The sequence below is a fragment of the Buceros rhinoceros genome, unplaced genomic scaffold (genome assembly GCF_000710305.1).
Source record: "Buceros rhinoceros silvestris isolate BGI_N320 unplaced genomic scaffold, ASM71030v1 scaffold9986, whole genome shotgun sequence".
In the NCBI taxonomy this organism is placed as follows: domain Eukaryota; kingdom Metazoa; phylum Chordata; class Aves; order Bucerotiformes; family Bucerotidae; genus Buceros; species Buceros rhinoceros.
Window position 1 is genome coordinate 36,548 of NW_010416936.1, and position 13,648 is coordinate 50,195.

At 44.5% G+C, this 13,648-nt stretch overlaps 1 protein-coding gene across 1 annotated transcript in view; it reads left to right on the top strand.

The window, feature by feature from the left end:
* LOXHD1 (lipoxygenase homology domains 1) overlaps window positions 1-13,648 on the top strand; it is a gene marked incomplete at its 3' end in the record, with an annotated part of 79,699 nt that overhangs the window by 32,307 nt on the left and 33,744 nt on the right. The window contains exons 8-13 of the mRNA XM_010137990.1: window positions 262-397; window positions 3,391-3,551; window positions 3,759-3,845; window positions 6,246-6,381; window positions 8,122-8,276; window positions 10,860-11,020. Coding sequence (XP_010136292.1) covers window positions 262-397; window positions 3,391-3,551; window positions 3,759-3,845; window positions 6,246-6,381; window positions 8,122-8,276; window positions 10,860-11,020 — 836 coding nt within the window. The remainder of the gene's footprint in view (window positions 1-261; window positions 398-3,390; window positions 3,552-3,758; window positions 3,846-6,245; window positions 6,382-8,121; window positions 8,277-10,859; window positions 11,021-13,648) is intronic.

Consider the following 13,648-nt stretch of genomic DNA (forward strand, 5'->3'; position numbering starts at 1 on the left):
TTATCACCTCTTGTTGGTTGATCCTTGTTGATGTACTTATGGGCAAGAGGGAGTAACAGGACAGATGAGTCCTAGATACACTCCAAAGAGGGAATCATGCAACCAGCCCAGTGCACGTTGGTCCAGAAAAACTAGATTTGAGAGCAAGACCAAGATCTCCATCTCTGTCTTTCCTTCAGTTACGTAAGATTTCCACATCAACATCTTGTGGGCTGCCAGTAACGGAATATTCAAACTCATCTTCCCAGTCTCTTTTCCTAGGTGGTGGTTTACTGCCCGTTCACCGGTATTGAGCAAACTTTTCCTTGTGGGAAATGGCTGGATGAAGATGAAGGAGATGGTCTCATAGAGCGGGAGCTCTACGAAATGGTCTCACTGCGCCAGAGAAGACTGAAAAGTAGGTGCGAGTGAGCAGGAGCATCCTGTGAACCCCCCGCCATGCAGCAGCACCCCAAGTGTCATGCATGCAACATGACATGGGTAGTCTCATGGTCAAGTAGGGGGTCAGGGGAACTGAGTCTTGCATGAGTATCAGCTTTGAACATCGGGGTTTGGGGAATTTCAATAGAAGCTTTTATGATGTTTTGAATAATTGCACTTGTTTTCTTAAGGAAAGAAATTGGACCTGGCATCTTTCCTAGGTTCACAGGGCTTAGGGCTGCCTCAGCAGCCATCTCATCAGTGCAGACAAGCCAGGCGACATTTCTTATCACTACAGAAGCAAAGCTTCCTTGTTTCAGATGGAAACAAAACCTAAGTATAATAAAAAGACAAACCTGGAGGAAAACAGGAAGAAAAAACCAAACTTTTCCCACTAGCTCCAAATTTTTTACTCTTGGCCTTGGAGATAAAACAGCTCTTAGCCCTGCTCAGCTGCCAAGCGTGTCTCCTGAGGTGCGTGAGTGCTGTTTTTGAAGCCGCTTCTCTAGAGGGAGTTGATGGCACACGTTTGCTGGGAGGTGCTGCTTCAGGGCAGCTTACCAGCACGTTCATCCATCCACTCACCGCTCCAGCACCCAGCCTCACCGGCTGGTTTTGCACCGAGGAAAACAGATCACTGCCATCTTGCCTGTGCCGGAGCGTACATGTAAGCAGAGTGTTTTAATTAGGATAATAGATACAGTTTAATCTGAGTGCTTCAGGTGGGCTCCTACTTAGACAGCAGTTCATTTAAATAACCTTTATCAAAATGTTAGTCAGTGTTAGAACCACACTGCGCCTCTGACTCGGTACGTTTAACTAAAGCATCTGCAACCTTTAACCCTCTATTATCAGATCTGATTGTTATTGACAGGCTAATTCCCCTGCTGCTGCAGTGCAGGAGATAGACAAGAGAGCATTAGCCTTGAGAAATCTGTGACCTTTAGCTGCCGGATTATAGAAGCGTAAGACTTGAAGTTAGAAAAGACCTATTATGTCGTCTCGCCTATCTCCCCACGCATACAGGACTGTCCCTTTCTGTAGAGCTGATCAAAGCTTGGTTCAACCTCACTTTGGGTATCCATGGTGAAATGGCTCCCTGTGCAGTGTTCACAAGCTGTTCTCCCATCCGATTGCAGCTTGACATGTAGATTATATCTGTTCTTGGTACTTTTTTTATTTCCCCACCCTCCCACCCTGTTATCTTGAATGTTAACCTGGAAACAGTTGTGCCAGGTCTAGCCCTCCCTGGTGTTTGTGCTCTGGTGAATACTTGCTCTGGTTCCAAGAATTTCCAAACTGCCTGGATCTCTTGATGTGAGGGGATAGGAAACAGGGGAATGTGCCCAGCGGGCTGTGGGAGGATGACAGTGGTGTCTATGGACATGCCTGGTCTCCTCTGGCAGCTGCAGACCTACCTCACTCACATTTCTCCCTGTGTGGTTTCTCCCTGACAACGCTCTGTCAGCATTTAATCCTGGTACAAGTTCCCCTTTCCCCCTTGCTCCATGCATCACCCCTCCTTTCCTTCAGCAAGAGGTCAGGGAGGCCAAAGCAGACAGATGAGAGGAGTCTCTGGTGTCTGAATTGTCCTTCCTCTCTTCCCCAGGGAGAGCAGGCTGCTCTATCACACGCCATACGCAAACTCTCCTTAGCTTCCTTTCTGCTCAGGTAAAATTTGCTGGTGCTTTTCAGAAAGGAGTGGTCATGAACGTTGTGCATATTACTAAAATAGGGGCAAAACTTTTTCTGAAAGAGAGTTCCCTCTTACCCCTCATTTTTTGAGTAGCTGTTGTCTCTTTTTCATACTCAGATGTTGAGTAGTCAGTAAAAACCTAATTTATATGCATGTCATCATATTTTTATATTCCATTCTGGGCTCTGAAGGTCAAGTTGTGCTCATGTGGGCTGGGGCATACCGAAAGGGTTAGCAATTCTTTTATTAGGATTTGTTAATAATTCATCCGGTGTCTGAGCCAGGACAGAAGCCTGCTCCCTCTCTTGCAGGTGCTGCAAGGCCTGCAGAAGTGGAATACGTTATTATCAATAAAGAATGCAGATGAGGGGCTCGTCAGAGGAAATAATGTCACCTTTACGTGTGCAACCATCCTCTGTATGGAAAGTTGCTGAGTGTAAAGTTGCTGCAGGTGGACTGCTCTTACAGTTTAAATGCTGGGTGAAGACTTCAGAGAGAAAAATTTTGTAGCTTTGTCATGACCTTTGGGCATGTCACTTAGAGTTACGCAAGTGCTAACTCAAGTCGGGTGGACTTTAGACATTTAAGTAATCTAAAAACTTTTGAAAAATATCTTTACATTGCTCTGAGCAAGTTTGCCCCACGTGATGCAGCCTGGCATGGGCCATGACTGAACGTCCTCTGAGCCAGCCTGGCTTGCAAAAGGCGTATCTGGGGTAATTGATCTAGTCTCAGGAAGTCAGACTCAGGATGAAGGGATGCAAGGCAGAATCCACACTCTCCCTTGTTCCTGACACAGATCATTGGGAGCAAGTTCAAGGAGCTAGGTGGAGCTGCCTCCATTGCACCGTTCACATGTAACTGGAGATCTTTCTCATAGACAAAAAGAAAGCCAGCCTACTGGTCTTCAAAGCTAGAGTGGCAGGTGCAACAGAAGTATATGAAAACTACAGAGATGAAGCACGCCTCTGGGTTACCCTGTTAGTAATGTATGACATAGAAGAACACGGTTTACCTGGAAGTGGTGATTCATGGTTCTTCTGATTTTATTTTAAATGAAAACGCAGAATTGTATTTCCAAGAAATCTCATTCGTTTCGTGTATGTCAAGTAGCAGATTATTGTGTTTGAGCAGAAAAGGATAAAATGTCCCGGTCTTCTCTCGTATCATCTGCCCTGTCTACCAGTCAGGAGGAGGAATGAGAATTACGTTTTTTACCAACACGCCTTTAAAATTTACTTTTCAAAGAAAATGTCTTGAAATTTTCTCCGTAGAAAATCCCTGGTCTCTGTGGATCTGGACAAGTGACATCAAGAACGCAGGGACAGATGCTACCATTTTCTTCCAGATTTATGGAGACAAGGGGAAGTCAGATGAGATGAAGCTGGACAACAATTCAGACAACTTCGAAACTGGACAGACTGACAAGTTTATGGTACGAATCTCATGCAAGTGGTAAATCTGGCTTGCTATTGTTTTCCAGAGCTATCTTTGCAGAGCAGGGCTTAATACTTCTCAAGTACTTTTCTTTAGTTTTTGACACCTCTCTGGTTTGGCTCTTCAAAGATGTTCAGAGGTGTTCCTTTTGTACATGCTTTGCTTTCTTACAAAAATGGGTAATGTACTTTTTTCGCCTCTATAGATCGAGCTCCCTGATCTGGGCACATTTTACAAGCTTCGGATATGGCATGAGAAAAGAAATCCCTTTGCTGGCTGGCATCTGAATAAGGTGAGGTGACAGCAAGGGAAGGTAGACCTGAAAAGCCAGGTTCATCACAGGGGCCCGCAGTGGTGGTCCTGGGCAGTGTTGCTCCCCAGCTGGCAGCTGAGTTCAGTGGTCAGCGCTGCCTGCCTGTACAGATGGTGCTGGCTGACCGGTGGAAATCCTGCTTAAAAGCGGGATGTGAAGAGAGCACATCGTAGCTTTTGCAAAAATATGTGGGAGAAGAAGGCCTCATTCTGTGGTTTTCAGAAGAAATTCCTTCTCCTTTCTGTCCTTCTCAGTTCAGCCCAGTTACGTATAGGAAATGAGAGCAATGGGAAATGTCAGCTCACAACAGCCCAGCTCAGTGGTGAGAATCATGTTTCCCCATCCTTCCTCTGTCAGACCACTGTTGGTCCTCCTCACTGCTGCCAGGAGTGTTTTCCCTTGCTCTTCAGAAATCTTCCTACTCTTAGACATCATGGCTGTGCAGAGAGACAAACCCACTCCTCCTACAGCCTACTTAGGCTGGTCATAATGAAAAACTGATTACAGCAGAGACATCTTGTATAGTGGAGCATAACCTGCTCTCAGGTGCTGACAGCCCCGAGGCAGGAGGTGGATGCTTGCAGACTGGGGGGGCCCATGGACACTGTGCAGAAAAGGGCAGCACTCCGTTGTTCGGGAAATAAACTGGGAGATTTGCTTGTTCCTCAGTCACATCTCTTGTTCTACCAGCAATGATCACCACTCTGTCAGTCATCACCTGGGTCTGCAAGGCCACAGGTTCATCTCTAAGCTCCACCCATACTCCTTCTGCAGAGCTCGTAAGACATTCTCTGCACTTAACAAAACACGCACTTTGCTCGGCAGCCTTAACTGACTACCATGATCAATCACAATTTACCGCTTAGAGATTTTTCTTGCCTGCCTCAAATGTGCTTTGACAGATCCTGCTCTCCTGCATTGTCAGGGAGCTGTGAAAGCATACACGGCCAAACACCTCTTTGGCGGAGAGAGGGCGTCACTGGGTTCACCATATGGTGGGAGAAGGTGTTTGGCTGTGGTTTTTGTTAAAAGAAAATGCTGGTCAGACTTTGGGCCACTGCAATCGACTCTGATCTTTCTTCCACAGATGATGAGCAAGAATGCTCAGACCTTCCACAGCTATTGATTTCCCTGAGGCATCCTCTTTTCCTGCAGAGAAATTGTGTTCAGGGAGGACAAAAGGGATTTGACACTCTGTCTAGGATTCACTTTGACCTAAACTGTCTAAGCAAGCATGGTGAAGATGCATGCAAACAATCTGCACATATACAACCAGACTGAGGCTTTCTGGAGGCATCTGGCTTATGGCACATGGATCACATCACTTGTGCATCCGTTTTAACACCTAGAGACTTAGATGAATCCTTAGTGATGCTTTGCTGCAGTCCACACACGGTGCATGCCAGGCTATCTTCATGTTGTGGAAGGCTTTCTTTTTCTTTTACAAGAACAGGAGAACAGCCACAGTGGTCAGGCCAAAAGTCCATCTAATCCATCATCCTCACTCCTGTGTCACATAAGTGCATGATTAGGGAACAGTAAGAAAAGAACAAGCGTTTATGATACTTCCCCCCAACATTCTTCCAGTTTTCGACTATTTCCAGCAGAAGACTCACTTCCTGAACAGATCTACTAAATACAAAGCATTTAGTAGGTTTCTCTTCACTTTTTTCTGTTCAAAGGTTCCAGTTTCCCCTGGAACATTTAAACTTTTAGCAACTATAACATCTTTTGTCAAGGACTTCACAGATTGATTGTGTCCTTTTGCTTGCTTTGAACTTTGCTCTACAAGCATCATTTGATGTCTTGTATTTCTTGTAGCAGAAGAGTGAATAGTTGGCCCCCTCAGCTTTCTCCATGCCACCTGTGACTTTGTAGACCTTGATCATATCCTCCCTTCACTCACTTCACCAGTCATCTGCAAAGCACCGCCTTATTTTCCCGTGACTCCTTTGGAAGCTACTGCAGATGCCTGATCGTGCCTGCTGCCATTTTCTGGGTGTTTCCTCAGTGTGCCATGCACTGATTTTATGCTGCGAGAACCAGCAGTGCAAGCCCCATACTTGATTTGCTCTGTGGTTTGTACGGTGGCATATGATGAGCAATTACTAAGAGCCACAGTATCCATCAAAACTTTCACAACACCATGGAGCGATTGGAGAAAGGAGGAATGAAACGCCATCGGCTGTGACAGGCTTTGCTTCATGCATCACTGCGGTGCACGAGTCGGAATGACAGTCTCGTTATTAATGTGTGTTATTTCTCTGCTGCTACCTACCCTTGCTTCCCAGGCAAAAACCTGTCAGGAGCTTGTTGCCTTTTTTTTTTTTTTTTTGTCTTTAAGCCTCTGAACTCACACAGTGTTTTGGTTTAATGAAGGTAACTCTGCTGAAAACGCTGACAAAAGAAAAATACTCATTCAACTGCGGCCGCTGGCTAGATATAAATGAAGACGACAATGAAATCGTGCGGGAGCTCCCTGCGGAGGGATCTCTAGTGACTGAAGTCATGCCAGGTGAGAGCCACAGGCTCTGTGCAGGGGCTCACTTAAGTCCTGAATAGAAAGAAACCCCCTTTGTAAGGGATGCTCAGGCAGATCGATGCAATTCAATTAGCTTCTCTTTCTGGCACTTTCTCTCTGCAGTATTTTCTGTGTGCATCATTAGCTGCATGAAGCCTCAGAAATCCCAGGCTCTTATTCTGAGCGGATTTCTCTGTGGTGGAAGATGGCTGCAGCACAATTGCTTCCAGAACCTTTTTTCTTTCAAACTTGTATTTTTTCCAGTCTCTCTCAAACTGTGAAATGCCGTGTCTGAAGGGATCTTCATGGAAAGCAAGCTTAGATGAAATGCAACCTAAAATTTAACAGTAATTTTGGGGCTTTAAATTTTTATTTGATTATATGCACATTTATGCAGCTCTATGTGTAAGTGTATAGGAAGATGCACAGAACAGTTGTGCAAGAGCATAGTCACCTTTCAGCATGTGAGCAATTTGGGGTCACTATGCTTGAACTGGAGATTTAATTAGGGAAAGCTGAAGAACTTTGCACTGGCTTCCTGAAGTGGTCACATCAGTCTTGACTTTCTGTCACAAGAACTGCATGTACTTGGAGAGAGAATTTTGGGGAACGGAATATCTCAAGGTGACTGTTGGGATTTTTCTTATTTCCACCAAAGTACCTAATGGGTCTCCCCGCTCTGTAGACCATGAGTCCCCTGTTTTCTGAAATTTCCAATGAACTCAGTGATCTGCATGCAGCTGAGCAGTTCCTCAGAAGGGGAAGAGTAATTGTAATTGCAGATGTTATTAAAATGTAAATAAACCGGGTTTTGAAATGTATTTTTAATCAACTGTGGAGAGGGCTGCTTGAGTTCAATTGCAGGCACTTTCCCGTGAGGAGTGGTTCTGAGCAGAGGTAAGAGGCAACACACGTGTGTTGGGCTTGCAGACAGGTTTCTGAGGGAGGGTGGGACCATCGCTTCTTACCCCTTCCCAGTGCTGGTGAAAAAGGATCTTCTCTCTCTGGAAGGTTGGTCTGTGGGCTGGCTCTGCATTGTGACATTTGTTCTGGAAATCCTTCACCCAGTGGGATGGGAGAGCAGAGATGAGGGTAGGGTAGGGTAGGGTAGGGTAGGGGGAGGAAGATGGCAGCTCAAAGTCCATCCAGCAAAATCTTAACTAAATGTCTCAAAGGTGACAAGGAGGCAAGACACAATCCAACCTCCTGCACTATGAGGGTCCCAAGGAGATGGGGACAGCTGGGCTTGTCCTGCCCTATAAGGCCAACATGAAGAGCCCAGTCCTCAGGTCCCTCAGTGCTCAGCCATTTCTAACTTTTTTTGTCTGCTTTCCATGCTCGTGGATGCTGAAAATTATGTTTTCCCCAAACATATTGTTAGGAGGTCCCCCATCATCAGGGCCCTCTCGGGAAGGCAAGAGCAGAGGTGGGAGGGCTGAAGCCCTGAGAAGGCTATGCACTGCAACTCATGAGGTTTTGCCTGAAGGGAACAGGATTTTTGTGCCCTTCAATGCAAGGATTTTATGGGTTTTTCTAACATTCCAGGTCTCCCTAAGTTGGCATTTTTTCTTTTCCTAGGAATAACATGTAAGTGTAAAAGACAATACATCAGCAGAAGTACCAACTGGAGGCATAAACACTTAAAATTAATTGCAAGCCTGTGGTAAATGCAGTAAATTTAAATGGCAATTAATTCTATTGCTAAAATTGTTTTATTAATTTATGTCTCCACAGTGATAAAATACCGGGTGACAGTTTGCACCGGGACGGTAAGTGGAAGCGGCACAGATGCCAATGTCTTTGTCTGCCTCATCGGTGACCAGGGAGACACAGGAGACCGTGTTCTCTACAACTGCATCAATACTGTCAATAAATTTGAAAAAGGCAATGTAAGTCAAACAGCAGCCCCTTAAGATGGGTTTTAAAGTGTGTGGCAGTCTGCAGATATTTTCAGAGATGTGTATTTGTAAACTTGGCTGATTTACTTGACAGTTTGGGCTGGGGCAGCAGGGATGAAGAAATCGTGTCCACAGAGTATCATAACAGGTTGCAATTGGAAGGAGGTTTAGATCAGGCCCCCCCCCAGCTTAGTACTGACTGTTGAAAGTGCATCTTCAGATTGGGGGTAGCTTCCAGGAAATCTGTCCATCTTCCAAGGAGAAGGAGGAGCCTTCCTCTCACCACCCACCTCCAATCTAATATGGCAAAAAATGGGCTCCTGGGGCAAAGGAACAAGAAGCATCTTATTTAATGTGGAAAATCAGAACCAAAAGCTTAACATGTTTCCTTTATATTTCCTCCAATCTCCTCTCAAACATGCTGCACTCAATTTTTGTGTCCTATTTCCAGCCTGTTTTTCAATGGTTTTTTATATGCCCATGTCCTGTAAGGACGGGGGTGGAAATGGCCTGAACTGAGGACAGAGCTTGTTGCCTAGAAAGGTGGAGATAATGAAGAAGTCAAACTGTGGTTAAAGCTCTTGCAGAATTGATAAGCAAATAGTGTGCTGATCTGATCTATGGGGTCAACCTACTCAATACGTATTAAATTATGAGGTACATTTTGTATCTCTGGGGTCCAGCTTAGACTGGTAAAATGTAATCAGTACCTCCTGGAGGAGATTTTGAGAGTCTGATCACAGAACTCTGCAGCTCTCCCATCTTTTGTGTCATTACTTGATTGGAATGGAAAGAAAATGAGGATAAAAGGAGGTCATGTTTTCAAAATTGACCATTGAATTTAGGCTTCTGAAATATGTATCACGACTTTGGTTTTGCCTTTGAGTGCCTAGAATTTCCAATTCTTCACTGAAATTACTGAGATTTTTTAGAATTTAAGAGCACTTTCATCAAGGTTTTCTTGTGCCTGCAAGACCTGTTCATGGAGACACATGGCATTTCCATAACGTGAAACTCCATTTGGCTTCTAAATGTTGTAACAGTTTGCAGTCATGGACATTGCAAACATCATACTTTTGTCTGTGCGCTTATATTACAGGTCTTTTATTTTTAAAAGCTGTAAAGGACAGCGTTTTGTCATTTGGTGAAGTCTAATTTTGTCAAAATGGTACCAAAATGAGCTGCGTTTTGGTGGTGGTTGAAGACTCTTTCAATGGATTTCCAAAGAAAGATTCTTTGTTCACAGAAGATACAAGTATTTTAGACACAGGTGATTAGTGTTTTATTTTTGCTCCCCAGAATGAGTTATAGGGTAACTTTCATGAGGGGTTAAAAAAAAAAAAAAAAGGAACAATTATTTTGGAAATCCATTAATGTGATTAATAGTCTCCAGATGATACAAACCAAACTGCAACCTGTTAACGCAACACTGCTTTCTTGGCGTGAGTTGCTGAAAGCTGGTGAATGAATTGGAAGCTGTTTAGAGACTGTTCCTGACAAACTTAGAGCTCGTATATCTGAGACACTGAATGAGTGTATCTGTGCTGATTAACTCAGATATCCTGTTAAAAAGAAGTCTAGCTAAGTCAGCGCAGTCTCTAATCTACAGCCACTTAAACAAATAGTACCTTGATTACCAATTTAACTTGAAAAGTTTGCTTGCAGATGCAAACTAACAGCCTGTATAGGAGGTAGAATTTAAAGATGCCTCTAAATTAGGTGTTTGCCCTGCTGTGGTTCCAGTTAGTTACTTTCTCATTAATTTATATCAGCCGTTAATAAGTAAGATGAACATCAGACGTAATGAATTAGACTTCATTGATTTAGACTGACTCGGTCAGGTTTTGATACCTTAAATCCCCAATTCAGCCATTTTGAGAATGTAACACTTGTTCACGGATGTAAGCCCATCCTTAACGCTTGAAGCAGTGGCAATATGTTTAGTTTTCTTTATTTTAAAGGTCCGTTTGGAGTCTCGAATGATGCAGAAATCACGATTAATACATTTTCATGGCTCTTATGGGCTATTAAGTGTATTTAACTGCCAACCTCTGAACGCAACTCAAACACTCCTGTGCAGCATGCTCAGTGCTTGCATGTCAGGAAGTAGCTGGGGTTAAATTGTGCTCTGCAGTCTGTGACTTTCGACTTCACTGCGGGGTAATGTCTCAGAGGTGTACCTCTGAATACCTCTGTGGAGATGGTCTGAAGTGATCCATCCAGGATTTCCCAGAAAGCTGATGTCTGAGCAGAAGTTTGAACTTGGATTTCCTGCCTCTCTGTGTGCAGTTCTTAATAATCAAATTACTTTTCTTTTTTACAGTTGTGGAGGGCATGCAATGACACGGGAGATTTAAAATGCTGGCAGATCATATATTTGTAAATCTTGTTATACATCTAGCACAAATATTCAAGCTTTCATTCTTTGGTAAATTAATTTGTACTTTCTCCTTCATCTTGTGAGGGCTTACCTTGCAGCATGCTGATGATGTTGGTTTGATTGCAATGGTAAATTCGGGGGGTTGTTTGTTTTTAAGGAGAAATATTGCCTTATGTTTTTTCTTCTTCTCAAAGGCTGATGAATTCTTCGTTGAAGCAGTAACGTTGAAGCAGGTGAGGAGGGTGAGAATAGGGCATGATGGCAAAGGAGGAAGCAGTGGCTGGTACCTTGCCAAAGTGATAGTGAGGGAAGAAGGACAGCCAGAAAGTGAGGCTGTGGAATTCCCCTGTTACAGGTACCGGAAACAATGCTTGAAAATTATGCCTCCATCTCTGCGTTTGTCAGAATTTGAAGAGCCTAGCCGAAATTTTCTGAGCACAACTTAATCCTTTTTATTTATTCATTCATTTGTTTTTGCTCAGCTTGAAAGCAAAGAGTGTGGATTGGGAGGTTTAAGATGTGCTTAACTCCCCTTTGTTACCAAATGAACAGGATTCTGAATTATGAACTTCTCAGCAATTCACTGAGTAATTCAGAGAATTTCCAAAGGGGTAAAATGCGACCTTCCAGTACCACATCCAGTGTCACTGCAATTGCCTGCTGCAGAAACACGCTCTGCAATCTGCTGCAATCTGCTGCAATCTGCTAGTTTTATTGCATGCGTGGGACAATGTTCTGGTCCCACACATGCATATCCCATCTTTCCAGGAGTGATGGGATGCTGGTTTTGTGTTGGGAGAATGCAAAATTGTTATGCTGCCATCTTGGGAGCTCCTTGCATGAAGGGAAATGTGTATCATACAGACAGAGACAGCAGTAGAGCAAAGGGCTGTAACTTACCCTGTGTGTGAGTTACAAATTTTTTCTTCTCTTCCCTAGACAACCAAGTGGCCAAAAGAAATGTGCTGTACTGAGGCTCCCCATGGGGAATGAGATGCACCATCTGTCCTGGCACTAACTAGGGTCTGCCTCAACATTGCAGCACAAACTAGAGAGAACTGGGTAAAAACATAAGATGCTAAGTACAGTGTAGTTCAGCGTCCTCTAAAGCCCCACTCGCCCTCTCAGGATGTCCACCCTGCAGGATGTTCATCGAACTCCACTTAACACCACCAAGTACCTGTCCTAAAAAGACACCTCTTAGGGGAGAAGTGGAATTGTAAAATGCCAACACAATTATTTTTAAATTGCAAACAAAGGTAAAACCACTAAGCTGGTTACTTGCCTCCTGTCTCTGTGAATCAGTAAGAACTCCACTATAATGAGGAGAGTCAGCCAAACACAAAACAGGAGCCAGCCTCAGCCGCTCTGCATTGCTAAATCCATGTCACATCAGAGAGCAAACTCGCTGGGGAGACAGCACAGAGCAGCAGATGCAATGTCATCTCGGTTGTGAAAAGCAAGCCAGTCTCTCCCTTTCCGAAGAACAAACCACCATGTTGACGTTGCTGCCTTTTGATATGTTTCTAACAACCATATGTTTTACTGAGTTAAGCAACCAAGCTAGACAGGATTCTACTTGGGCGTGAAGTGTCCACGTGAAGAGCTGTTGTGCTCAGACTCCTCAGAGATCTTTCTGTGTCTAATGGCACTGTGCGGCTGGCTCGTTTTAAAGATTTCCTTTTGAATTGCCTCCTTACTTGACTGTTTAACTGGGTGTCTTCCCTCAGCTTGGAGTGAGGACCCCCTTCCCCTTTTTTTACACATGTGAATCAGAAACACCAGAGACCACAGGGCATTCCCGTCAGGCCAGGGACTGAAAAAGGAGGGAGAAAGAGAACCCAAAACCTTAACCCCCCAAAATTCATGAGGTGCACTCAGGATCCAGGTCACAAGTGACGGAATTCCACTCTTCCTTCCTTTCTTAATGCCTCTTTTTTGAAAGTGGCACCAGTGCTGTTTATGTGGCTTTATTTGCTGTCCTTGTGCCAGCATTATCTCTTCCTCTCAGATTGAGAAGGTAACATGACTGATCACCACCAACCACAGGGACAGCTGCTCCCTCCCACTATCTTTGATGCCTGTGTCTCTTGAGAGACTGGGGCACCATCGCAGTATACGGGTGTCGTCATGGAGTCTGGAGATATCTGAGGGCGAAGGTGCTCACCCACTGCATCCTCCACGTGAGGGAAAAACAACTCCATGACCTGCAGCGTTTGGATGTTTCCCTCCAGTCCTGTAGGCCAAGGACCGCTTATGTCCTCGCTGCTTTGGTAGGTGTTCAGAGAGGCCTGCTTCACCTGCTTCTTCAGAGCCAAGATGTTGAAGAAAACTTGGCCAAAACCAGCAGCCTCCTGTTAGAGAGCCAATGCGAGCGAGATTCGTTAAAGACTCCATCCAGGGGACACCAGGGATGTTTCTGCTTGGCCAGCCAGCAGACATGCTGATGTTCTCATTGCCTTCATCTCCAAGACCTGATTGGCTTCCACTCTTTTACACAGCACAATTGCATGGTCTGGAGAAAACAACTTCTGTGGCCGTGGCCGTACTGAAAGCTACTGCTGCTTGGCTGCTACTCTGAGCCAGTTAGAGGACAAAATGCCTTCCAGCGGAAACACATCTCACCTGTGCAGAAAGCTTCATGGCCTTCTTACCTCTGTGAAAACCAGGCTGTAGCAGCAGTGGAGAGCAGATACTGCAGTAAAAAGCTGGCTAACCAGCTTCCACTATCTCCAGTGTCTGTAGGATATCCTTACAGATCTTCATTAACTCGCTGAAGTCTCTGTTCTTGTTATTTACATATTCATATACACAGCTATGTTTTGTCTTTTAATTTTAAAGCTTTTTTATGACTCTATAGGAACATCTATTACCTAATAGTCACAAGAGCTCTGTGAGAAGAGCTGTCTTTGTTGTACAAGGGAGCCAGCACAGACAAAGAGAAGCTAAGTGGATTAATTGTGAGTTTGCGTCAGATTCGGGA